Here is a 26,576-nt window from a genome sequence, read left to right as displayed (position 1 = left end):
CAGTAGGGACAATAAGTATAGAAACCTATATATAAAAACTATAAGTAAAAATACTTTATCTACAAAGAAGTATAAAAGTACTATTTAAAGACCTAAATACATTTGCCTAAGCCAGAGTCCGCATTTTAGCAGATGAATGTAATGATAAATTAGGTTATGGATTAAATTACAATATTGCACATGGTTATTGAGGTATTACACAGGAAATCAAAGTATTGCACATGTATGTGATATTTCACAGGAGTCAAATTCAAATCCAATACAACTGATATGAACCACAGGGGCTTATCTTTGAGCTTCTAATGTGAGACTTAATTACATCTGTCAAAGTGCATTAAGAGTTGAAAAGTGGTTAAGATTCTTTCAAAGCCTGGGTCCCCGCTGTCTGTATTGTAACCATAGATTTAATGAAAAGGGTTAAATGCCAGTGGAATAGTAAGACACCAATATCTTATTTAACATCAAATGAGGATACAGATTAAATCACCACCACTTCTGTATTTGGCAGCAAAATATTATCTTAACTTCATCTTAACTCCATAAAATCTTAACTATTTTATGCTGTATGGATTTTTTTGTTCTCTCCTCCTGATTCTCTCACTGCCCCTCCCAATCTGTTTCTTCCTACTGGGAGACTTGCAGACTCTCTCTACAGAAGCTTGACGCCACCTGCTGGACTCCCACGATTGGAGTTATGGAGCTTGATCATATACAGTGGATACCAAAAGTCTACACACACTTGATAAAATACCAGGTTTTGTGATGTAAAAAAAATGAGACAAAGATAAATCATGTCAGAACTTTTATAACATGAACAATTCAACTGAAAAAAAGGAAACATTTTAGGGGGAAGAATACAAAACAAAAAACTAAAATAATGTGGTTGTTATAAGTGTACACACCCTCTTATAACTGGGGATGTGGCTGTGTTCAGAATTACCCAATCACATTCAAACTCATGGCAAATAGTAGTCAGTATACACCTGCCATAATTTAAAGGGACTTTGATTAATCCAAATAAAGATCAGCTGTTCTAGGAGGATTTTCCTGACATTTCCTTAGTTGCATCTTACCGCCAAAGCCATGGTCCGCAGAGAGCTTCCAAAACAGCAGAAGGATCTCATTGTTGAAAGGTATCAGTCAGGGGAAAGGTACAAAAAATGTTCCAAGGCATTAGATATACCATGGACCACAGTGAAGACAGTCATCATCAAGTGGAGAAAATATGGCACAACAGTGACATTACCAAGACCTGGACATCCCTCCAAAACTGATGAAAAGACGAGAAGAAAACTGGCCAGGGAGGCTTCCAAGAGGCCTACAGCAACATTAAAGGATCTGCAGGGATTTCTTATTAGTACTGGCTGTGTAGTACATGTGACAACATCTCTCGTATTCTTCATATGTTTTGGCCATGGGGTAGGATGGCAAGACGGAAGCCTTTTCTTATGAAGAAAAACATCCAAGCCAGGTAGCATTTTTCAAAAACACACATGAAGTCACGCAAAAGCATGTGGGAAATGTTTTATGGTCTGATGAAACCAAAGTTGAACTTTTGGCCATAACTCCAAAAGGTATGTTTGTCATAAAAACAACACTGCATATCACATAAAGAACACCATACCCACAGAGATGCATGGTGGTGGCAGCATCATGCTTTGGGCTGTTTTTCATCAGCTGGAACTGGGGCCTTAGTCAAGGTGGATGGAAGTATGAACAGTTACACATACCTGTCAGTTTTAATACAAAACATCCACGCCTCTGTTAGAAAGATGAAGATGAAGAGGAATTTCACCTATCAACATGACAACAAACCAAAGCATACATCAAACTCAGAAAAGCATGGCTTCACCAGAAGAAGATTAAAGTTTTGGAATGGCCCAGCCAGAGTCCAGACCTGAATCCAGTTGAATATCTGTGGGGTGATCTGAAGAGGGCTTTGTACAGGAGATGCCCTCGCAATCTGATGGATTTGGAGCTTTTTTGTAAAGAAGAGTAGGCAAATATCACCACATCAAGATGTGCCATGCTAATAAACTCCTACCAAAAAAACAGAGTGCTGTAATAAATACATTAATTTTTTTCAATTGAATTGTTCATGTTATAGTTCACATTAAAGGTGAAAAAAGTTCTGACATGATTTATCTTGGTGTCAATTTTTTTCTGAGCTGGAATGGATAAATGTACCTTTTCCATGTCAATTATGCATTGCCAAATTACACCATTCAGAGGTTATAGAAGAAGTACTTCATGGAATTAAAACAAAATATTATGAAGAGTAACAGCAAAAAGGAAGGAAGCCTATATTTTTGTATGTGTTTGTATGTTGTGATCTGTTTGGTGTTCTTAAAAAACTTCCAAATGGGTTTCGTTGATTTTTCTGTTTTTATGCACCAAAACTGTGAAATCTCTACTTCTTGAAATTAAAACGGCAAGCTCTCTGGATGTTTTTAAAAGACAACTATACTCTTACCTTTTCAATCTGTTTTTCAACTTGTAGTAATTTCCTTTTAACCCTGGACTGCATTATTACCTTTATTACGTTTATTACCATTGTTTTAGAATTTTTTTTTATTATTATTTTTTTTTATTCTCCCTTATTCTTTTTAAATGGTTTTATCTTATTTTTCAGGCATTTGTCTTATTTTATTTTAATTGATTTTATTAGATTTTTTTTCCATATCACATTCCTCTATCTTGTTTTAGTCTTGTATAATTGTATCTATAAGCACTTTGGGACGCATGTTTAAATCAGTCCTATATAAATGAAAAAAAGTTGAGATGAGAGTTGGGCGGTGGGGGACAGGTCAGTTGACCTGGGCCCTGGGTATAGGCAAACCTGTCAGCTGGTCTGATTGCAGCACACTGGACATGCAGTAGATGGTGTAGCTGCCTTTAAGAGATACAATAGGAACGTGCTTTTATTTTGAAATGTGACATGCAGGAAGTCTGATTTGACGTGGAGTTTGACAGTTAGCGGTAACGTGTGTGTGCGCGTGCGTGTGTGCGTGTGTGTGTCTGTGCTTGTGCCTGTGTGCGTGCGCGCGTGTGCGCGCGTGTCGTTCGGCAAGGGAGTGGGGGGCGAGTTCTGCAAACCGTTGAATCACGGCGCACTGTATTACCTTGAGCCCGTAAGAAAGTCACTGTTGTTGCGTTCAGCCTGATTTATGAGAGGGAGCTGGAGCTATCTAACTTCTTGTCAGGGTGGCGTGTGAAAGTGGAAATGGACTAACAAATTTAAGGTCAGTCATTGTTTTGAACGTCTCAGTATAGTCTTGCTTAACTGGTCTTAAAAAGTTTGTCTCACGCCCTTTGACTAACTTTACGGTAACGCCAGATGTCGAAACTTCACATGTCCGAAGTTTTTGTCATTGTTTATCTTACTTCGTCATAATTGCTACATTTACTGTTGACATATTTAAAAAACACTTAAAAAAGATCCACTCTCAGTATAACTGCAACATAACTGATTCCATTTAGATATCTATAATCTCGTCTTGATTGTCCTAATTTCAATTTTGGATCCCAATAGGAAAACTCTATTCAAACACCATTGTCATTTTGAATATCCAAATAACATCCAGGCTAGTAAAAACTGTGTATCCTAAAATGGGAGTTTTTCCTTGGTAAAATATTATTCCAGATATACAGGCTGCATAAGAAGAATGGTATTGTGGATATCTTAAATTACAGTTGTAGATAGAAAGAGTATCATGATGTATCTGTTTTGATTACAATTCTGACTAGTGAGACTGTTGTTTTTACAAGGATTAATGCTTTATTTGAGCTTTTTTTTTAATCTTAATTTTTAAAACTGCTTACCATAATCATGTCAAACTGCATGTGGTGTCACCACCACTCATTTAATGTTAAAGGCAGTGTCAAAAACTATCTTTTTAAAATCTTTTTCTTTATTTTGTCTGCGGGGTCAGATCTTGAATGGTGAGCTTTAGTTTTTTTGTATTGTCTTTGTGTGTGACTCTACATTGAAATTACAGATGATTGTGTGGCTTTCAAGTGCAAAAGAGGTGGTTTGAATTACCAGGTTTGAAGTCATTTGATGTTTTAAAGTGAAAATTTTGGCACTTTTGCTGTCCTGGTACACAAAACTGCACACATGTGGACTTCCAAACTTCCCCTATTGCTCTTAGATGTGATCCCTCTGTCAAGTGATATTGTTGTCAGATAAATCAAAGGAGCTCCTTCTCTGTCACATAAGGAGAGCTTATTAAAGGTCCTGGACTCCAAAGTAGAACTCTCTTATCTAGTTTCAACTGTATTATTGCAAAGTTTATTAAGAGTATTGTGTTTTTTTTTCTTGTGTTATCTTTGTAAACAATGTGGAGGCACACAACATGAACCCCTCTTTGTTTTTGTGCTCTTAGACTCAAGGCGTGAGACATCTGTATTTTATTAAGTGTTCGAGTGAGTGTGCTGAAGAAACTATCCTGTTTGTGCCACATGTTTATAGAACAGCAATGATGGCGGACATGGGTTGAGTTAATAAGAACTATGAAAAAAACACGTCCTCCTACATACTGCAAAATTAGGGGTTTGTCAGAGGGGATAAATGATTTAACTGTGAGTGTGTGTGTGTGTTTCCACGACACAGAAGAGCAGTTAGTCAGAGGTTGGATTGGCCTGCAAGAAAGAAACCAAGGAGTCCATGGTAGAAAAAGAAGATACATTAGAGAATATTTAAAGAATGAAGTTCAAAGCTGCATAAAAGAGGGAAAACGGGTATGAAGGGAAGAGGGTGAGAGACATGAAAGAGTGAAGTAAGGATGATTTAACACGCAGTTCCTTGGGGTTTGCCTGAAGCTGCAACTAATGCAAGTCAGATGTTTATTCTTGGATCTGCTTAACCAAGATAGTTAAATAGAAAGATGGGAATTGATGGGTATATGGGTTGATTGATGAGGACCTAAAGCAGCATCAAAATCAAACACTCCTGAATGTGTGTATGTGTGCTCCAGTGGGTTAATTTAAAAAAGAAATAGAAAGTGTGTTTACTGAAACAACTTATGTTACTACAAGTTGTGATGGGGAGACAGGGGCGTAGGTTTGAAGTCAGAATATCAAATGTATTGTTGATGCACTTGCCATTATAATAAGGTTTTACTTATGAGCCACTACACGTGAATACTTGACACTCTATTTTTCCAACATTGTAATTCAATCACTTGGTCAAATGGCATATCTTCTAGCATATTTATTAAGAATATAAACTGTAAGAAGACAAAGTTTCTGTTTTTTTTATTCTAAACAATACATTTAGTTGTTTTTTTTGTTGCCAGGAGGTGTGTTCACGGGTATTCTTTTTTAAGCCTGCCTATAACACAGTTACCTCCACTGAAACCCAGGTGAAGGGTGAAACCCAGATCAAATGAGTCTCTAAAGCAGTGATCAACACACTGTTAAGCTTATTACTGCACATTGTTCTAAGTGAAGGTGACTCGGATGAGTGTATTAACATTTTAATCAGCTCAGATATTCTCTCACCAGGCTTTTTATGTCTAAACTGTAAGATAACTTCATTAAGAGAAATATAGGTTAGAAAATAAGCCTTTGTAAGGGGTTTGGAGTGAGGAAGACAACATCAGGATTTCATTACAGTGAGGGGTCTCACCACTCCTTTTCCCCAGTGGGAATCACACCCCTTCACATACAAACAGACGCTGGCTCTAGGCTGGGTTAGTTATTGTTGAAAAAGCATCTTGAAAACAAAGAATCTTGTTGAAACAAAAAGAAGTCTAGTATCACTCTGTCTCATAGGGTAAAGTGACAGTATCTGCATTTATACAAATAATTCTGTTAAATGTCAGCTCTAAATTTCCAATATGTGCAAGTAAACTCACTGGATGGAGTTATTCTTCAATAACACTTATTTTTTCACCTGTGAGCCAAGATTTTACATTACATTGCAATATCCATTGTTCAAGCGTGTGTTATGCCTTTCTATTGATATATATATATATATATATATATATATATATATACAGTATGAAAGATGTTTTTATTAAGTGGAGTAATCTGGCTAGGTAGTCATCAAATTCATCTCATCACACTAATTCCACCTTGTTTGTGTGCTTTTTTTCGCAGCATATGTGATGGCAGAGCTCCCTTCTGGACTCCTGGAGGCATGTGTAGTGGTTGGGGCCTCCAGTGATAAACTTCGAGACACATACCAGGTAAATATACAACAGAATCTACACAAACATGAGTACTCTCAACCAAAGCCATGTGCATGCTACAAAATCAAAGATCACTGAAAAGATGCAAACAAACAGAAATATGCAACATTTACACCTTGCATGGTGCTTGTGTAAACATGAGCCCTTTTCATATTGTAAGTCCACAACAGTGCTGTTATATTGATCTCACAACAGCATAATACTGGCGTCCCAGTGTGTAATGTTACATTGTGTGAAGGTGTTGCAGAAGCACTAGAATTAAAAACACGGTGCAAACTTCACATATATGCAAACACTCAGACTCAGACACACTGCACTGTTCTGCCCTGCTGGCTCACCGTGACCCTGTCTCACCCCTGTAATGTCTCTGTTACTACCTCCCATTAAAGTTGAGATGTTAAACAGGGGTGGGATGACTTGGTCGCCTCTGTGACATTCATATTGAAGATGAGAGGTTACTGGGGTGTAAATATCGCCTTGAACTGACAATATGAAAAGAGCTACAGCCTCGGCTCGGTGTAAGAATAACTCAAACTGAAACTGGGTCATGTTATCTTAAAGTAACCGAGTTAATGCTTGGATGATCAGCATTTCTCAACTAATAACTCTGTTTATTTGTAAACTGTTTTAGCTTCACCAGCAGAGTAAGTTGACCGAACTCCCCGTGCTTGAGGCTGAGGTACTACAAGTCCACGCCCCGCCGTTTGTTTCCAAGGAGACCAACTCAAACCAGTCGATTGGTCCAGCTTTCAGTCGTGTCCAGAGAAGGAGGAGCTTCATCAAGAAGGTTAAAAAAGATTTTGATTTGAAACTCTTAATACAAATTCACACATAAAAGGTCTCGGTGAGACTGTGCTTCTTGTGGTTAATGTGTATAAACAACTGGACAGGTGACTGTTTGTCCCATTTAGAGATAAAAATCCACATTGGTTGTTTTTTTTGTTTGTTTACAGAAGAGGCGAGATCGTGCTGCAGAGGTGTTATCTAATGGAGAAACAACCAGTCGTACTGAAGGGTCCTCAGCTACAGAGGATATCAGTGTTCCAAAGGATCTGGACCTCATTGCGCTGCCACAGCTCTGTTTCCCTGGTACAGAGTGTTTACTCTCTGATGGACTTAACATTATCATGCTCAGAAGGGGAAAGGCAGATCTATTTTGTTTTGTAAACACAACAGTCTGTTTCCTCTTAAAGACTAAAATGTGTTACTTGTGATAATGTCACAAGTAACACGTTTATTTTTATGATACCGTAAGAGATGATATGATCCCATCAGACACACTGTGTTATCCTTGGAAGGAAATGTGTTTTAGATTAGATTGCTTCATACATTTAGCTGCCTCCAAAGTAGTAGTTATGACAAAAAAACATCTACATGTAAACAGACTAGCACATACCATCGACAAGCAAAAACAATATAAAGTGCACATTGCCCATATAAGTGAAATAGAGAGAAGCTCCATGAAGCTATTGCTCAACAGCCACTGATTTAAATAATGTAATTTTACATTTAAATAATGTGTTTTCTTCACTGTTGAGTTGCATTGAGGTATTCTTTATTGTTTGCCTTTTGATTTGATCTTATACTCCTTTATTGGATTTTAATGAAGCATTGACTTGGAGCATTAGCTGAAGAATGTAATGTTACTTAAAAGTCATGTTAACACAGCTCAAGTGTGTATATCTTCTTGGTTTCCATTGGCTAGGTGGTCTCAATTTGGCCAATGAGCAGAGAGAGGACAGTTACCACTTCCTGGTTTTTACAGACCTTTTTGGGAACCGAACCCATGGGGTCGTGGTGCAGTATTACAGAGCTGTACAGGTACAAAACACACACACTATCCACAAACACCAAATCATGTTGAATAAATGGAGTTTGGGCAGATGTTTCTAACTGGCTGTCTTTTCTGTCAGTCTTGTCAGGATGCTTCAGTCCAGAATGGTCACAGGTGGAATTCAGCCAAGTCTCGTCTTTATACGCCGTTTGCAGTGTGCATCATCTCAAAGTTTCCGTACTACAACGCTCTGAGAGACTGCTTGTCATGGTAATAACTTCAATACATAAAGCCGATAGAATTAAAGAAGACAAGTTGAACCCTTACTGGCTCTTCAACTTTTTCTCCATGTTCACAGTCTCTTGGTCCAGCTGCGTCCTGCGAGACAAGCTGACTTTGAGGAGACAATAAAGGAATTTTCAGCCAAGCTGTCTCTGGTCCCTTTACCACCGCCTGGAAAGCTACATGTGGTCAGAATCTCTTCCAGTCTGTCTTGATTAAGATAACTCATTGTTTTTCTCTTTCTGTATTTGTCTCTCTTTCTATACCTGGATCTTTACAGTAATAAGTGTGTTCCTGTGCTCTAGTCGTTCACTCTCCGTCCTCTCCAAGTGGTTCTTTCATCGAGGGAGGATCAAGACAGCCCTGTTATTGACATCGACCTGCATTTACCTTTTCTCTGTTTCAGCCATTCAACACTACTCCAGGTAATGCAGAAACCGGTATAAGATTGCATATAGACACATGTAGAAGTCATAAAGTGAAGTAGAATGTTACAATGTTTTGAATAAATAAGGTAATCTTCCTGTAGTCATAAAGTAAATCCTGAGTATGACGATTCTATTTTCCTTAACCACTATGAGTCCATCCTCTCTGCAGGTGCTGTCTTGCCTCCTTCAGGAGCAGAGGTTGGTTTTCTTCTCCTCTGACTGGGCCAGACTCACTCTGGTTGCAGAGAGTTTGCTGTTGTACTTGCAGGTCAGTCAAGGAAGAACATTGTTTCCTATAGTTATCGTATTTTCAGTCTAAGAAAAATCCTGAAAAAACCTCCTGTGGCATTTCTCTCTTTCTTCCTCTGCTTGACTGACATTTTCTCCAGCCTCTGTCCTGGCAGCACCCCTACGTTCCTGTCCTGGCTCAGGGAATGCTAGACTTTCTGATGGCTCCCACAGCCTTCATGATGGGCTGTCACATCAGTCATTTTGAAGAGGTGGCTGCAGTGAGTACAAATATTCACGCTCTCCAATCCAGCTGATAATTCATTCAAAGTGTACATGTATTAATTACAAAGCTCTTTGCTTTCTAGAAAACACCAGATTTATCAGTGTGTTAGTTAGTGTGTGATTCGAACCACCTGAGTTTTTAATGTCTGCATTAAGCACACACACAGTATTTAACAATAAGTCTTCATTCTTCTCTTCATTCAGTGCCTTACAGTAACTGAGTTCACTTTTTAAACAGTAGCTCTCTGTTTGTCTAACAGAGCTAGACACAGTCAGACTGTAATGAAATGAATGTGTGCCCATTGTACTTACAATAAGTGTGTGTGTGTGTGTGTGTGTGTGTGTGTGTGTGTGTGTTTGTATTTGTATTTATATTTCTGTGTAGGAGACGGAAGAGCTAATCCTGGTCAACATTGATGATGGCATCATTCAGTCATCATGGTCTGAAACTGTTGACCTACCAGCTATCCCTCTGGCTGCTGCTGAGAGCTTTATGTCAAGGTAACACATACAGTACGCCTGCACACACACAGACACTGCTGGCTGTAGAATCTTGGAATGTATTTTGCATTGAAACAAATACATCTGTATAAGTAATTAAATACAGATATGGCCAGAAACATGTTAAAAGGACGCCTCCGCTGTACTGTAGTTAAGTAAAATCTGAGTTACAAAAGCGAACTTATATTAATGTGCCTGTGCCATTTTGAACCACATAGTTCTTACTCACCCCATGTATATGTGCATACAGGGCAGAGTGTCTCCAGCTTCACTATGACTTGGAGATGTGTCACCTCGGAGCGGGCACAGATGCCAACGCTCTGCGATCCCAACGCAGAGACTGGCAGGCACGGCTCAACACACAGATACAAAACATCACCCTGGAATTAGTAGTCAACATATTCAGGTAAAATCCAACACACTGTGAGATACATTGAGTGAAAGCATATCTCTCTGTTTCTTTAAGTTTCATCTGACTTTTCTCTCTATTCTTCTTTTTCGTCACTTCTTCAGAGGCGTCCAGGACTTTTTAAACCATGAACACAGAGTTTTTAACAGTGAGGAGTTTCTAAGGACCAGAGAGCCAGCAGACCAGTCCTTTTACAAGAAGGTACTCTCTCTCGCACACATTTACAAAAACAGACACACACAAGCAAACACACAAACCCTGACAATCTGTGCTGCATTTCTGCTCTTTGTTATTTGTCCTCCCTAGGTGTTAGACACTCACATCTTCCACTCATTCCTGCGAGACAGGCTCAACAGGAAACGGGACACCTTCAGCCGCATGGAGCAGAACACAAGAAACAGTGCACATAGGTATGATACTGGTGTTATGTCATCAGTGAAGGACAAAGGTAGCCTGTCAAAGTATGAGCTGATTTTCATGCATGTTTAGTAGATTAAGATATCTTTTAAAAATGTATCAATTTCTTTTTAGATTTTTGCATCCCTGCATCTTCCATGTGTTTAAAATACATGGTACAGACATGGTGATCAAACAAGCTGGGTTGTTTCTAGCACTATGTGATTCCTAAAGCACCTCCAAATTTGCATCCTTTGTACTTGATGTAAATAAAGTACAAAAATAAATAAATTGTGTTGGTCATAGAACAATAGGCCCAATACAAGGATGTGACTCTCCATGCTCCTAGAGTAAAGATGTAGGATAATCTCAACAAGGTTTGTGTCAATAAGCCTCTGTGACTTCTCTAACTTCTCCAGGGTCTCGTACTGGTGTTGATTGTACTTGCGAAGCTAATGAAGGAGCCTGAAATTGCAATTTCATCACTTCCTTTATTATGTTATTTCTTCCACCAGCAACACAACAAGTATCTGTCTTTTCAAATGCAGTTCAGATGTAACTTTAAAAAAGGTTGAATCCCAGTTTAGCTAAACACATCTTGTTGAAGTTTTGCAAGCCTATGTTGGTGACCAGTTGTTTGAATAAGTAAATGATGTAAACAATCATTAGTTTGAGCCTTAGAACCAGAAAAAACACAGCAAACAGGTTTTCATGTTTCCATCTGGATGTGTACAGAGTGAGTAATGCACACACTGCAGTAGAAGAGGAAGAGGTCAACACAATGGTGCTTATTAAAAGGACAGAAGAGAAGCATTTGATAAAGATACTGATGTAGAAAGGTCATTAACGGGTCATGATGATGAGGTCATGATGTTTCAACAGATGTTTGAAAGTGTATTATTTGGGTTTATTGTACAGCCTGCTCCTGTAAATAAAATCTGATATACATGTAGAGGATAATATAAATGTTGAAAAAGATCATGATTTAATCAATTTGAAATGACTAATGTCTGCCTCTTGTCAGCACAAACCAGACATATACCTGTCTCCTCTTCGTCTTTTAACAGGAATAGAGCGATGACCGAGTCTCCTCGGCGTCCTCTCTTATCTGATCTGTCCAGGACTGGTTACAGGAGCTACGCCAGCCCTAATGACAGACTGAGCAAAAGGCTGGGAGCCAGTTTGCCTAACCTGGAACAACCTGCCAATGACACTTTACCTACAATAAGGTCCAACAGACCAGGTTCTCTCAGGAAGATGACTCCCGATGCTGGTTGGTACTGATGGGGGAAGTTAGATTTAAAGGAGAGCAGGTTTTTGAAAGGGAATCAGATTAAAGACTAACTATTTTATTGCTTTGTTTCACGCTCCAGGTTTGAAGTTTCCACAGAAAGTCTTGAAGGTTTTCCGCCTCCCAGAGTTCCCCCCTCCACTGGCCTATCATTACGTCCAGAACTATTACTCTGAAATGGTTACTACCTTGGGAAAGGCTATTAACTCAACACCACCTGATGAGTCTGCTCTGCTGGCCAGGTAATAGAGAACAGAGATACTGTTGGTCTCCAAGAAAGTTGGTTTTGATAAAATGTTTAATAATGTTCAATTAATATTTCATAATAAGTGGTGATGCAGAGGGGTCTTGCTTTACCCTGTTAAGATTGTATTTCACATAATGAACCTTGCACTCTATATTATCCTGTTTATTATCTAACTGATTTCTAAAGAGACAAACAAGTTGACTCTAAGTATTAATTTAAAGATGAGTTTATTGATTTATTTATGCAGCTAAAAAAAAAAAGTCCTCAGATTTGAGGGTTGGTAGTCCTTGCACGGCAACGGTGTTCTCATCAGCCAACTTATAGGTTGAAGTAACATTACACTTAACATTTACAGTCACATTAAAGTCCTAACAGTTGACTTCTTAACAGACAAAAATCTTATAAAATGTAACCTTTTTATTCACAGCAAAAGCATTTTTTCTGTTGGCTTTCTTCAGATTTACAAATATAAGCAGCAGCTGCATAAGGTCCTCCTCCCAGTAACAGTCATAATAGCATTTTCTTTTCACTCAACCATTCCTGCAACACTGCCAAAGCCCATACCTAGTTGCACTTTGTGGTCGCATCATGTCTTTTTTCTTCTTCAGAAACTAACGTTTTTGCCACTTTGTCAACAGGAAGACATGAAATCCTACACTTTATAAATGTGTCGGACTCTTTTCCAGGGATTTATTTCATATGGGGTGTGTGATCTGGTTCTCCCTGGCATTGCTCTTGCTATTCTGAATTAATGACTGCTGTTATGGGGCTAAGACCAATCAGAATCAAGTATTTAACACAACCCAGTGACAAGGAAGAAAGCTCAGTAATAATTAGCTGTGTTAACTTTTACTTGTTACCACTTAAACTGAGTCAGTAACTTTACATGACAGCGTTAACATGTAACTAATTCTTTTCCAGAAATATTTGTCATTAGGGAAATGAAATGTGACAAATATGTTGATGGACTTTCCAGTTACAGTATGCTCACGTTTGCTTTGTCATTTGAGATTAAACATTACTCAAACATTACAGAGGAGAAGATAACATTTGTTTTCTGATATGGCAGCTTTTCTTTCAGATGACAGGCTGAGTTGTTATTTTTGGCACAAAATAAAGTAGAAGAATAGGTTATATCTAATTACTTGTGACATATTTCAATATATTTACAGCTTTATTTTGTCATGTTTTTTTTTGTTGATAAAATGAAAATTAATTTAAGAAAGGTTTTGCAAATTTTGAAGAACTAACATTTAAAAAAAAAGAAAAAATCAAACCTTACAGAAAATTGTTCACCTTAAATAAAGCAATCTGAATTCCTCCCTCTAGGTACCACTACCTGCGTGGCTTGGTGAACACTGTGTCTAACAGACGTCTGGATGCACTGGAGGACTTCCAGAGTCTTTATAAGACTGACTCAGATATCTTCCCCTCTCAGATGGTGAAGTCATTGGTTGACTCTTTGCCAGAGGCTGAACGGTTACAGGTCAGTTCAGACTATCATGAGGTGTAAATGCTTCTATCTGAATTCTTTAACAATGATCCTTCTCAATACCTTTATTATATTGTGTAGTACTGTAACGATAACTGATATGGTTCTTCCACAGGCGGACAGACGGCCAGAACTGAAGCGGCTCATCAGTCGGGTCAAAAGGGACCAGGAGCGTGAACGTGCGCGCCACAGCAACGGGCATGAGGAAGGTGCCGTGAAGCGCTTCCAGCTGCCGAAGAAGTACATGCAGCTGGATGAGTTTGTGAAATGTGTCCAAGAGTCTGGCATCGTCAAAGATCAAGGGACCATCCACAGACTCTTTGATGCTCTAACTGTAGGTAAGTAGTGGGTGGTTGAGGCCTACAAGCACAAGGCTGTAATTCTAGTTTTGATCAAATGGGATGTCCTGTAGAGCTTTGCTCAAAACTCAGAACTTTTAGGCTTTGAACTACTGGAAAACTCCTGCACACAAATATCCAACAACACCCCTCCTCCTCTGTTTATACAGGCAAGAATTTATTCCACAGGTTAATAATTACCTCACCTCTTCTTGAAGAAAGAGAGTTTGTCTTGCAAGGCTGTAGTGTGTTTGGTGTTTACTGGCAGTTAGCTGGTGGCAATGGCGAATTTACAGTACCAATAATATTTGAGGATAAAAATCACTGCATTCATTTGCTATTAATCTGTGTGTTACAATTTCTCACACTTTGAATTAAATGAACTTACATTTACTCTAGTGCTGGGTGGTCTAAAAACCACAAGTTAATACATTATGTATAAATATTACGAGCAGCCGGAAGCAAATAGTGCCAGCAAGTGTGACAACATTCTTGCGATGTCAGATTGAGCATGTTGAAATGTAGTCTTAAAAGATACGGCTTGAGTGACAACAATAATTATTTGTAGTTTAGGATAAGAGAAAGTAAGGGAAGGGAGTGAGAAGTTTGGGTGTTATGATCATTTTTCAAAAGCTGCGGTTCAGGTTGAGTTTGCTCCATGGAAATATTTCTCTTAAAAGGAAGGAAAGAAGAGTGAGCTCATTCAAATTCATGTAATTTCACCAAAGTATTAAAAATAGAGTATTAGAAGTGATCATCTTACTGTTTTTGTAAGTACTGTGCATGTTTTATTTACAGCTACTATTGCAGAATGAATTAGTATGAATTCAATATTTGCACATAATATAAAAAATAGAAATGTGTCTACAAAATCCCCCCAAATCAAGACTTTATTCTCAACCTGATTTGTGACTGCAGTATTGCTTGGTAGCCATTAACAGAAGGCTAAAGCTCTCAGACTCTGTACTGTTAGCAGTTATTGTTGTAATACAGTATGGGTGTCAACCCCAAAATGTAAGCACTCTGGCAGATTAGATTGCCTTAAATGTCAGAAAAAGTTGTCCTGATGAGCCATCAGATGAGTTTATGTGGGCCTGTGTGTGTGAAATAGAGAGGGAGCTTGATACGGATCACTTCTATTATGGTTTTCCTCTGAAGATAAAGACCTAAAAAGTTTTTAAAATGACACAGTTGTATCAGATGCATGCAAATTATTATGTTGTTTTTGAAGTGTGTTTTATTTCTTGCAGGTCATCAGAAGCAGGTTGGTCCAGAACTGTTTCGAGTTTTTTACACCATCTGGAAGGAGACTGAGGCAGAAGCACAGGAGGTGTGTATTTTTTTCTTTAGTGTAATTTACGACTTACGCAAATCTAGAATAAACAGCACTGAATCGCAGAAGCTGTGGTATCACATGTACATGGAAAATCATGATATGATGGTGGTCAGAATAGCAGTATTGAAATTACAGGCTTATTTTGCGTCTCCCTGCAGGCCTACAAATAGTATCAGGAGACACCAGTGACCTATATTATGATGTTAAGGATTTGACCTTGTTTATTTATAAGTCTTAACTTTTTGAGACTGGATGATAGTGTTGCAGTGTATGCATGCAGTGGTACGCCACAGCAGAGATCCCCTGAACCTGTCAGAACGTTGAGTTTTATGAAACCTGTAAGATTGCAAAACATTTACGTGTTTAAGATGAATATTAAGGCTGTATGATTTAATGTTACAGGTACTAACTCTCACTTTTACATACAACTGTAAACTGTACTTTATGCCAAATGTATCCCTGTTTTTGTAGCAGTTTGTTTAGTAGCAGCTCAAATCTACTTCTGAATTTCGTTTCCAAGCCCTCGATCAATATTCTAATCCTGTTCTTGTTTCAGGTTTGCCTGCCAGCGTCTGTTTTGGAGCACATTGAGCCCAGCGAGTGCGTCTTCAAGCTGTCCTCATCTGTGAAGACAAGCCGTGGTGTGGGCAAGATCGCCATGACTCAGCGACGGCTCTTCCTGCTGACCGACGGACGCCCAGGATATGTGGAGGTGGCACAGTATCGAGATTTAGAGGTGAGACAGAAGGAGAGACACTGGACATTTCGAGTCAAGCACTAAAATTCCTAAGAAAGAGTATAACTGAGATTAAAGTACCCAGAAGAAAAATCATATCGTGAGGAGGTACCCTTGAAAGCATTAGTTTTACTGAAAGTATGATCACTCTGCAGACTGATCTATTTCCTGTCTTCATGCCTTATTTTCCTGCAGGAAGTGAAAGTGTCCTCTGCTCCCTTCCTGCTCCTGAGAATCCCCAGCTTGAAGTTGCGAGTCCGAGGGAGGAAGGAAGCATTCGAAGCCAATCTGAAAACAGAGACTGAGCTTTGGAACCTTATGATCAAAGAGATGTGGGCTGGGCGCAACATGGCAGACCAGCACAAGGTAAAGCTGTAACTGAAGGGTGCACATGTGTGAAAGTAGGAGTGCGTGGGAGGAAAGGAAAAGCCAAGACAACAGATACTGTACATTAGTGGGTTATCATGTGTCTTTATTACTCATATCCTGTCTTTATCAAGGATTACCATTTCTCTGTCTTGCTCTCTGCTTGCACACTAGTCATACAACACTTCATTGCATTTTGTTGGTGTGGTTGAAATTCCATGAGGCATTCAGAAAATCAGATACACACGCTTGACTAAAATCAGAAGTTCCTTTCTGAAACCAGATGATGTAACGGTAACATCTCTGTTCTTCACTTCCATGTCACTGTATACTCTCTTTTTTTATATTTTCTGAATGTCAGACACATGATGTTCATTCGCAAAGAAACAAAGTGTAAAAGCACCAAGATTGTTAAGACATTTGACTGCTTTTCAGCTAGATGTAGATAATCAAAATGTGTTCTAATGTATTATGGACAGTTTTTTCTGTTTAGGATTAATGTAATATTCTCTTATTTTAACCTTTATTTTTGAGTCAGTGCTGCAATTGAACTATTTTTACTTTTCTTTATTTGACTTTTTTACATTTTTAGACGCCCTTTTTTTATCCTCTGTTTCAGGACCCCCAGCACATGCAGCAGGCTCTGACCAATGCCTTGTTAATGGATGCAGTGGTGGGCAGCCTTCAGAGCAGTAAGGCCATCTATGCTGCTTCCAAACTGGCTCACTTTGACCGCATCAAGATGGAAGGTAGAAGATATGGTTTCACACTATTAGCTTAACTTTTTCCATTTAGAGTGCTATTGCACCTTATTCTCTTGCTTACATAGAGTGCCTTTTAGTTTCATGTTGACTTTATTTAGTTTGACTGCTTGTTTATCGCCCAATAAATGTTTGTCGTAGAGGTAATGACTTGCTTTTGTGTGTTATCTACACATTAAAAACACCGTTAGGGTTGTCTTAAGAGATCCTTTTGGAACTTTCCATTTTTCATAATGATTCATCAGAGGAGAATTTTGAATGCTGTTGAGGTTTTTTTTTGTGTTTGTGCATTCACCACCTGTAAAAGGTTAGCTACTTCTCCTTAACAGTGGTGTGTGTGTGTGTGTGTTCCTAGTGCCGATGATGGTTCCCAAGACAACCGCAGAGACGCTGAAGCACAAAATTAACCCCTCACTGGAACTGGCAGCTCCTCAAGCCATAGATGTACTTCTGTACACATCAGGTAAAGACACAATGACGCATAGAGTGAGTCCCTAGAGGGTCCCTGTCACTGGGTAATCCCTTCAGTGTTCATGTAGCAGTGACATGAAAGTGTTGGGTTTCCCCCTCTCTCCCCGTGAGGGCAGAGAGTCTGAACTGTGACTTGAAAACACGCAGTCACTGACAAATACAAAGACTGACAAATAAACACACATGACCTTTGCTATGTCATCACCTCCCTCTCACTTACTCGCTCACTCACTCACTCACTCGCTCACTCACTCACTCACTCACTCACTCACTCACTCACTCACTCACTCACTCACTCACTCACTCACTCACTCACTCACTCACTCACTCACTCACTCACTTTGTTTCACTGCAGCGTAAATAGACTGCCTGTCATAAAGCTGCACTTTTATAACACTTCCTCATCCGGTTACCAGAAATAGCACAAAAGGCAGTAAGAAAGAATTGAGAAATGTTTGAGGAGAGCTGTAAAATAATATACAATAACAGAATAATCCAGACAATCCGTATAGTCCTTTTAAAGGGAAACCTCCATTTAAGATGAGGTGTGTAAAAATGGGAATATTTAGCGAAATCCAGTGATCAGGATTGAAATATTTCCCATGCTCACCCCTCTCATTGGTAAAGCGACAGTGGCCTTTGAGGACCAAAAATCTCCTGTGATGCAGTATGGCACTAGTTTGTCCCTTCTGTGCTACTGTAGCAACATGTATTGCAGTGCACGATGGTAGCCTTCCAGAAAGGGGAAAGACTTATTGTCATTAACAAAAACAATACAATTTTGACATTCAGGTTGTTATACACTAATTTAAACATACTTAGAAATATTATACTCCATATCTACCAATTCTATTCAGCTAAATGTGGCTGAATGAGACACACTGCACCTTCAATGTGCAATTTAAGGTCATGTTAAGGCTTGTAAATCTAAGGCCTTCTTGCTTGTGCCACACACAGTCGTAATGCAGAACGTTGCATTAAATTGAAGCTACGTGAAATCTAAAATCCTGAAATATTGTTGAGTTTCAAGTTAATTTAAAAGTTGTAAAACGGACTGAGAATGATGCTGATGCCTCAGAAAAGGGAAAGCAACCAAAAACATCTGGAAGAAGATTAAGTGTACAGCAAGAAAATGTACATTACCCAGCCCACAAAAGCCCTTGTTTAAATATTCAGTGGCAGTTTCACAATGAACAGTGCGTTGGATACTTATAAAGGAGTTTTCTTATGTAGATTACCGGACAGGATCGATGAAGCAGGACAATATACTTCCGTGATGCCAAAATCAACACAGAATTTAAGCTCATTCCAGGTGGATTTAATTTGGAATAACTTAATGAAAAAAAGAAAAAAAGAATGATTAAAGGACTTGGAGCCAGTTTGCTTGGCTACAGAGTAATTACAGCAGAGAGGTTAACTTGTGAGTTAGATTTTGAAGCCACAGTTAAAAACTTTCATAGAACTTCTGCTTTTTACAAAATATGTTCAGGAAAACATTAAAACTGATTAAAACATGTAAATGTAGAAGAGTCTTTACATAAAGTAATTGTATTTCACTTTTTATGGTTAGAAAATACAAATAATTCTGCAAAATTTCTCCTGTCAGAATCTATTTAGAGGTGAAATAACTAATCATTGCTGCCCTTAGAGCCAAAAAACACATAATGTTTGCAAAGTGAAGGTAAGTTCATTAAGAGACTAACTTGCCTTGTGGCCAGACTTGTTACTTGTTAACATTTTATGACTATAGGAGGGGAAAGAGGGGAACTCACATGACATGCAATAAAGGGTTCCCCATAATGTCTACACCTAATACAGGAAACATCTTTTGAAATGCTGTGTATCACTGGAGCAAGTCTCACTGAAGTTTAATGTTACTCAACATGCAACTTGACCTTGAGACATTGGGCTTGTATTCTGTTGTTTACTCTTTATGAGCAGTCCTTTAATTTTATTATTGGGGGCAGACAGACTGGCGCATTGCGTGGCAGGAAGACTAAGAGGGAACAGCTTAAAAAGAACCACAAAGCTGCAGCCTTCAGCAGACTGACCATCTGGGGCTACTTAGATGCCCGGCTGGTGGCAGACTGACCCCAAGCACTGACACACTGGCGCACACTCATACTCAGAGAATCTCTCATATTCACGCTTTCTTTTGCTCTTTGGGATTCCTTTTGGTGAAAAGAACAAGTTGGTCCATTCAGCTCGTCCCTCCATGCCTCTCTCTGACTCTCTCTCCCTCTCTGGTTTGAATATAGGTCACTGAATTGAGTTCCTGGCATGTGTCCAGTTCACTCCTACACCACCACCCCCCTTCAATCCCTATCTCTCACTCTTTTCTCTCCTACCTCCATGTCCTACTGCCCCTCTCTTTCCCTCCTCCTATGAAATGCAGGAAGTTACTTTCTTTTTCCAGCAGCGGCACTTTTAAATAGCAGTGAATACGTTGGTGGAAGTCTGGACCGTTAGGTGAAGCCTGGGTGGGGTCATGCAGCAGGAAATAAGTCTTGAGCAGGAAGTGTTGCCTTTCAAACTGTTGGGTGATTTTAAAATTTCTTTCCAGTCTCCTGAGAGAGTAAACCTTGGCAGCTGTTGGTTACAAGTCTGTGATAAGGTGTTGAGGAATAACAGATAAATACTGTGTGTGTGTGTGTATGTTTCAGGTCAGTTATGGGTGGCCGTGAGCGGAGGGAAGGTGATGGTGTTTGATGCCTCCAGCTGGTCCCTCACACACACCTGCCATGTTGGAAATGCAAGACTGGTAAAGAAAACTCACTCTCCATTGCTAACACAAGTTCAACTGCCCACCAAAGCAGACAACAAAGCAGAAACAGAGTTGTAACTCTGAAAATCAACATTGAATGCCTTGTTATTTTAAGTATGTTTGTTTGTTTTTGTTAAAATGTCAGGGTTTTTAAGAGATATATACTGGTTGATACAAACCTTTAGAAATAACATCTGAAAACTGTCAAGACAACAAAAAAGTAAAAATAGTACATTACACTTTTTTAAACTGGTGTTGTCCCAAAATATGTAATTAGGGTCCACCAAACCTGATACACCTCTCTCTCAAGCTTGTCTTCGCCCCCAGTAAATTCAGAGTCCTGAGAAAGTTAAGTAAAACAATGAACCTCTAACCTTTTTCCCAAAGGTTGGACAGAATTGGATTCAAAGTTTTTGAAAACAAATATAGAAAACGATGCATATATTCTCAGCAGTAAGTCAGATATCCAAAAAAAAGGATACTTAATGATTTATATCTTATGTATGGTGATGTTGAAACATGATGTCAGTGAAAACATACTGGGCTACTTCACAGAACTGAATAGACAGATACGGAGCAAATGCATGCCACAGATATCAGATATAGATAAAGTAGTTTCAGGTTTATTTTCTGCTCCTGTGCTTCACTTCACTGTCTGTATCAGCACTATCTTCTTGACTTGCAAGCACATGTTTCATTTGGGATGATAAGTGTGTTTTGAATAGTTTTCATTCCTATGAAGATTGAAATATTTGTCTGAACATCTTACACAAAAGCAAAACATTTAAGTGTAAGTTGCCAGGAGTGCCCTACAGCCCTTTGGAGAATGTTCATGGTAAGTTAAATTGAGGGTTAAAAGTTAGGCACCTCTCATGTTTGGCTAACCACTGACCTCAGGTCGAAGCATGCAGGTCACAGTCACATGAAGTATGTTAGAGAGAGAGAGAGAGAGGGGGTTAGAGAGAGAGGGAGTTAGAGAGAGAGAGGGAGTTAGAGAGAGAGAGGGAGTTAGAGAGAGAGGGAGTTAGAGAGAGAGAGGGAGAGATGGAGAGAGAGAGAGAGAGAGAGAGAGAGAGAGATTCACCACCACCAGGTCAGGTTTAAACCATCTGGACAAATGCTGTTGCAGAGTTACTTGATGCATCAAGGGCTAAAATAGAAACTGATAAGAAAATAACTGCACATTTAGTGGCAAGTTGTTTTGTACTTTTAAATTATGTTTGAGATTATTGCAGACTAACAAAGAAGACAAGAACACCCTGTGATTTTCAAATGAATACTTTAGTTTATCAGTAAATGCTGCCACCTAGTGGACAAGTCAGACAATACATAATGAGTCCCCTCAACCCAACTTTCTTCATTATTTTCTATAACGTATTATGTGTTGACCAATTTTATTTCCCTTAATTAGAGTGAGATAAATTGTAAAAATAAAAGAGAGTGCACAGCTTTAGAAAAGTGGAAACAAAAAAGCAGCAACTCTACTCAATTTAAAATGTATTTTGATGTTAAAAAAAAGTCTCTAATTTATCATAAAAAAATGTCCCATTCATTTTCTGTACATTTGTTCAGTAATGATTCAACTTGCTGCTTTATTTTTTTATGGATCTAATTATAAGCAATGTGAGCTAGTTCTCTTTACATCTACTCAACTACTTGTTCTAATGGAAACTAGATGTCAGTGATGTCAAGTTTACTAATACGTTTGTCAGCCTAATGTAAGCCCATATGCTTCTTCCCCTCCTGGTGTCTTTTTACCCCTCTGTTTGCAGAACTGCATGCTGGAAGTTGATAAGGACCAGGTCTGGATGGGCTCAGAGGACTCTGTTATTTACATCATCAGCATGGTAGCCATGGTTTGTAACAGACAGCTGACTGAGCACAGAGCCGAGGTCACCGGACTGTCACTGGACATAGACAAATACAGGTTAATATTCACTTGACCTTTAACACTTTTCAACTGCATCTGAAAATGTATTGATTTACTCAATGTACAAAAATAGTATGTAAGTATGTTTCTTATTTCTATCTCATTTTAAAGACTGTATGAATACAATGAGTTTTAAAACTGATGAACTGTTTTGTTACTTTGCACGTTCATGCAGTTAAATTCTATTAGATTGTATTTAACTCAGCTGAAGTAAAAGTCTACATCAAATGTGTTTGCATTTTCGTCTTTCAGCCAGAGGGTGGCGTACTCTTGTAGCGCAGAGGGAAGCGTCATGGTGTGGGACATCTCAACACTACAGGTTAGTTTCAAAACTAACGCTGTGTTGGAGAAGTATACATACATTTTTGCTGATTCCCAGTTCAAACACAAAGTTCTCATCACAAATATGAAATAAATCAGCCTTCTTTCTGCTCTGTATTGATCCTCTCAAGTTAAGAACTCAAGTGATTTGATTAAGTTGGAGCAACTCCAACCAAGCCTCTTGGTTTCTCCTCCTTCCATTTGAAACTCATGTTTGTTGATTTATTTGTCATAATTATGATATTTATCTGTCAAACCTCTTAGGTGAAGAGGCACTTTCACCTCTCTTGTGACCGACTCCAGTCTGTCTCCAGCTGTAATGGAACGCTGTGGTGCTGTAAGTTTCTCAATCTCTAGCCTAAGCATTCAAAAAGGACACATAATAGTTGATCTATTTTTAAATTTTGTTTTTAAAGATATGCAGCACAATGAAGTATCAACTGTATGGGATAAGACAAGACATATCATAAAGTAAAACAAAGAAAAAAATAACAGAAGGTATGGCGACACCCACCCCACCTCAGAATAGATCTCCGTATGATAAACACAGGGAGTATTGTATTCAAAGTGATAAAGGAAGTGAATGGTGACACAATGACATCATTTATAACATCAATGTAAATAAAAATAAAGACAACAACAAAAGGAAATGGTCAAGTAGTACCGCTATAATGCTCAGCTATATCATAAAGTTAGACATATTCTTTGATCTTAGTTATGGATTTTAACCAGGATGAGATAGTGGTTCCTGTGGCTCTGTGCATCTTGGCCACTGAGAGCTCGATAACAGCTTTATCAAAATCCGCATTAAGCCACTGAGATCTTGACAGAGAATGTGGTGATTTCCACCGTAGGCCAGCATCTTTTTTGCTGCCGTTAGGCCAGCAAGTAATGTACATTTTTGAGGTCTAGATATTTTAAGAACAGAAAAATCATTCAAAAGCAGAACGGTGGGGATGCATGGCACTTCACAGTCCAAGATTTTTGTAAGGCACTTAATAGTTGATGATAAAAAAATTATTTAAAGAAATTATCTTTCTCTATTTGTTCCCCTCTCCAGGCTCCAGGGAAAACATCATGGAAGTGTGGAGGACCGGTTCAGTAAAACATCGTCTGAATCTGCCAGAGCAACAAAAAGGATCCCTGACTACTTTCAGCTCTATACTGCTGTTACCTGAGGTACCACATACCAACATACTCAAACATATCTTTGTGATTCATGTGTTTTGTTGTGGATCATATTTCAGTGTGATTTTCTTTTCTTTGTGTGTGTGCGTCAGAGGGAGGAGCTGTGGAGTGTTTGTGTGGACTCAGGAGAAGTGTGTGTTTGGCATGTTAAGGACACAACCAAACCGATTCACCGGCTGTCTCTGCAGGACTGCACTGGGTGTTACTGCATGATCAAAGTTAAAACACAGGTTAATAAACAGCCCTAATGCACACCAAAAAACACTTAAAAAATAATTCTAATCCTGGCGGTGACATGAAATAAAACTTCTCAATGTGTGTGTCTCTCTCTCCAGGTGTGGATCGGCGGTATAGGACGCAGTTCTACCAAAGGAAAGATTTACATCCTGGACACAGAGCGCCACCAAGTCCTCAAGGAGCTTCACGGTCACAACGACAAGGTGATGTCGCTCTGCTCAGCTGAGGATCGGTACGTCCTCAGTGGAGCTGGCAAACACGATGGGAAGATCGCCATCTGGAAGGTGGAGTAGAGCAGCTGAAGTTTTAAAGTTTGAGCCTCTACTGGAAACTACTCTGAGACGTCCTCTGGAATATAACAAGAATCTATGGGAAGTGGAGGGATCTGTGTTTAGAAAAGTGGAGTAAAAACAGATGTATGAAAGACCCAAGCTCCACCTGCCCCTCACCTCTCAGTGATATGAAGGAATCACATGTCAGCCATGTGAAGGAACATGTTTACATAAAGTGTCATCATCAGAGCAGCCTCAGCTGCCTGCTAAGATGTGGTGATTATGAAAACTAACTGTACTAACATTACTTTTTGGTAATATGAAGGACAAATGTAGACTGAAAAAGCAAGTGCACATTGTGCTGGATATTTTTTGATCCAAAGTGCTCCACTTTACTGAAGGTTTGTCTTCTTTTTTAAACTTTGTAGCCTTCCTTATTTAACACCTGCCCTGTTTTGTATTAAGATTGATCACACTAGTATTATATGGGAACATTGTATGACTGAGCTTCCCCTCCAGCTGTGGTGGTTGCCTGAGCTCCTGCTGCTCAAAGGAGTCAAACTACCCTAAAAACAACACTCCTGTGACTTGAGATTTCAGTCATTTCGTGGGAAAAGCCCTGAAAGAATGTTGTTTTGATGGAAGTTATGCAATAATGGACTTTGTACTGAAGACAGAAAATTCAATGGTAGAGGACCTCTTTGAACTTCTAGCAAATTTACATGTGTTATAGAGCATCTCAATAAACAAGTTATGCCCTGAACAACTGGAACAAACAAGAAAGGATATTATTGAGTAAAAATGCACTCTTATTGTACATTCCTCATCATTTTACCTCAAAGCTTCTACAGTTTTATTTATTACCCTAAAGGATGAGTTTAATCTGATTGCTACTTTATGAAATAAAAAGGGTGAATGTCGTCACACAACGATTGCCAATCATAATCAAGGAACTAAACTAATAAACCAGTAGGTTTCCCTAGAACAAAAAGCCTGAAGCATGCAAGGACATTTTGTTATTTATGTCAAAAGAGCGTGCTATTAAGTGCCTGCTATTATTAAAATGTATTTATAATTTGTACATTTTTGTGAAGGATTTCTGAACTGTGCTGTTATTTGGAGGAGTTTCTGTATAATCTAAGTAAAACAAGACTGAGTGGATTTTTTTATTCAAATTCAGTTTTCTGTTTTTCTTTCACTGCATTTATTTTCTTCTGAAAGTTTCCTGGACTTTCCAACAGTCAGTTAATTTTCCATCTTTCACAAAACCCTTCACAAGTTGGATCATTTTGGATCGAGACTCAAAGGTTCAACATATGTTTTAAGTAATGTATTTATAAACTGTATATAAAATTTAAATGGACAAAAAATGGTTGCTGTTTTAACCCTAACTTGTGGCAAAACATCACAACAGATTATGTAATTTTGTTATGAATGCTGACTTTATTTAAGACTTCATATCAAACTGTATCGTCAAGACTGTTAACAAAATTTTTGTAATATTAATCCACAGTGAACCAAGAAAATACACACATAAAAAGTCTTCAGATTGTCTTTCATTTCCAACCAGAGCAAGTCCAGAGTTTCTGTTTCTGTCAGTGCTTCCTAACAATAAATGGGGAATCAGACCGAATTTTTCTGTTAAGTAGTGAAAAACTGATTTTTAATTAAGTAAAATATCCTTGTTGACACAAAGTCTCAATTTGACTGGTTACTGTCATGACTAGATATTTCTTCACCTACAGGTCAATGTAGTTCGGGACTATATTGTTAAGTTGAATACTTAACTATTCAGCAAAGCAGTCTTAGAGTTTGTAGGTATGCATTTATTGATTTTTTGACAGTACTCATCCCAGAGCTTCATACTTGATGTTTAATTGATAGTGTCTTAATTGAAACTCATCCCCATGTTTTTGTACTTCCTTGACTTCACCATATGGTGGTGCTGTTTGAATACAAGAGGATGTTTTCTGATGAGTGAAGCTGTAGATTGTTTTGTAGATCTAAATCTAAAACATCAGTTAAAATTGCTGCATGTAATGGTTTTCTATAATAAATAGATGTATTTTGCTGACAAGTGAGCTGCGTTAGTCATAAATTGTTCAGGAAGGCTGAAAATGTTGCAATGCACTTCTGAAGAGCCCCAAGTGACATCTCCAGAGTGTTTGTTTTGTTTTCCTTTCGGCTCAAATCATCAGTTTTTATCGTCATATTAAAAAACAAATGTCACCACATCTTTGAGAAAATTTAACAAAAATAAGAAAACAGCATTGCTTCAGAAGTGACATAACCAAATGTTTAAGGGCTAAGTTTCTAACAGTTGACTTTT

The 26,576-nt window shown here is 38.6% G+C and overlaps 1 protein-coding gene across 2 annotated transcripts; it reads left to right on the top strand.

The window, feature by feature from the left end:
• The first annotated feature begins 3,026 nt into the window (after positions 1–3,026).
• On the top strand, positions 3,027–26,324 carry dennd3a (DENN/MADD domain containing 3a). Of its 2 annotated transcripts, none has more exons than XM_034705764.1 (30): positions 3,027–3,242; positions 6,103–6,191; positions 6,826–6,981; positions 7,148–7,283; positions 7,900–8,015; positions 8,108–8,238; positions 8,327–8,438; positions 8,556–8,675; positions 8,848–8,946; positions 9,068–9,187; positions 9,577–9,692; positions 9,943–10,098; positions 10,206–10,302; positions 10,408–10,511; positions 11,565–11,770; positions 11,871–12,030; positions 13,365–13,521; positions 13,643–13,865; positions 15,116–15,195; positions 15,758–15,937; positions 16,133–16,303; positions 16,923–17,052; positions 17,420–17,527; positions 20,199–20,296; positions 22,072–22,226; positions 22,482–22,548; positions 22,815–22,887; positions 23,611–23,729; positions 23,831–23,968; positions 24,074–26,324. In XM_034705764.1, the coding sequence occupies exons 2-30, from the start codon at positions 6,111–6,113 to the stop codon at positions 24,266–24,268; spliced, it is 3,804 nt and encodes a 1,267-aa protein (XP_034561655.1). In that variant the 5' UTR covers positions 3,027–3,242; positions 6,103–6,110; the 3' UTR covers positions 24,269–26,324. The 2 variants fall into 2 exon arrangements, with proteins under 2 accessions (XP_034561655.1, XP_034561656.1); XM_034705765.1 differs by lacking the exon at positions 3,027–3,242 and adding an exon at positions 3,936–3,942 and having other exon boundaries at positions 24,074–25,422.
• Positions 26,325–26,576: the final 252 nt, after the last annotated feature.

This window comes from Notolabrus celidotus, chromosome 16 (assembly GCF_009762535.1).
Source record: "Notolabrus celidotus isolate fNotCel1 chromosome 16, fNotCel1.pri, whole genome shotgun sequence".
Taxonomy (NCBI): Eukaryota; Metazoa; Chordata; class Actinopteri; order Labriformes; family Labridae; genus Notolabrus; species Notolabrus celidotus.
This window is presented reverse-complemented; position numbering and strand designations above follow the sequence as displayed.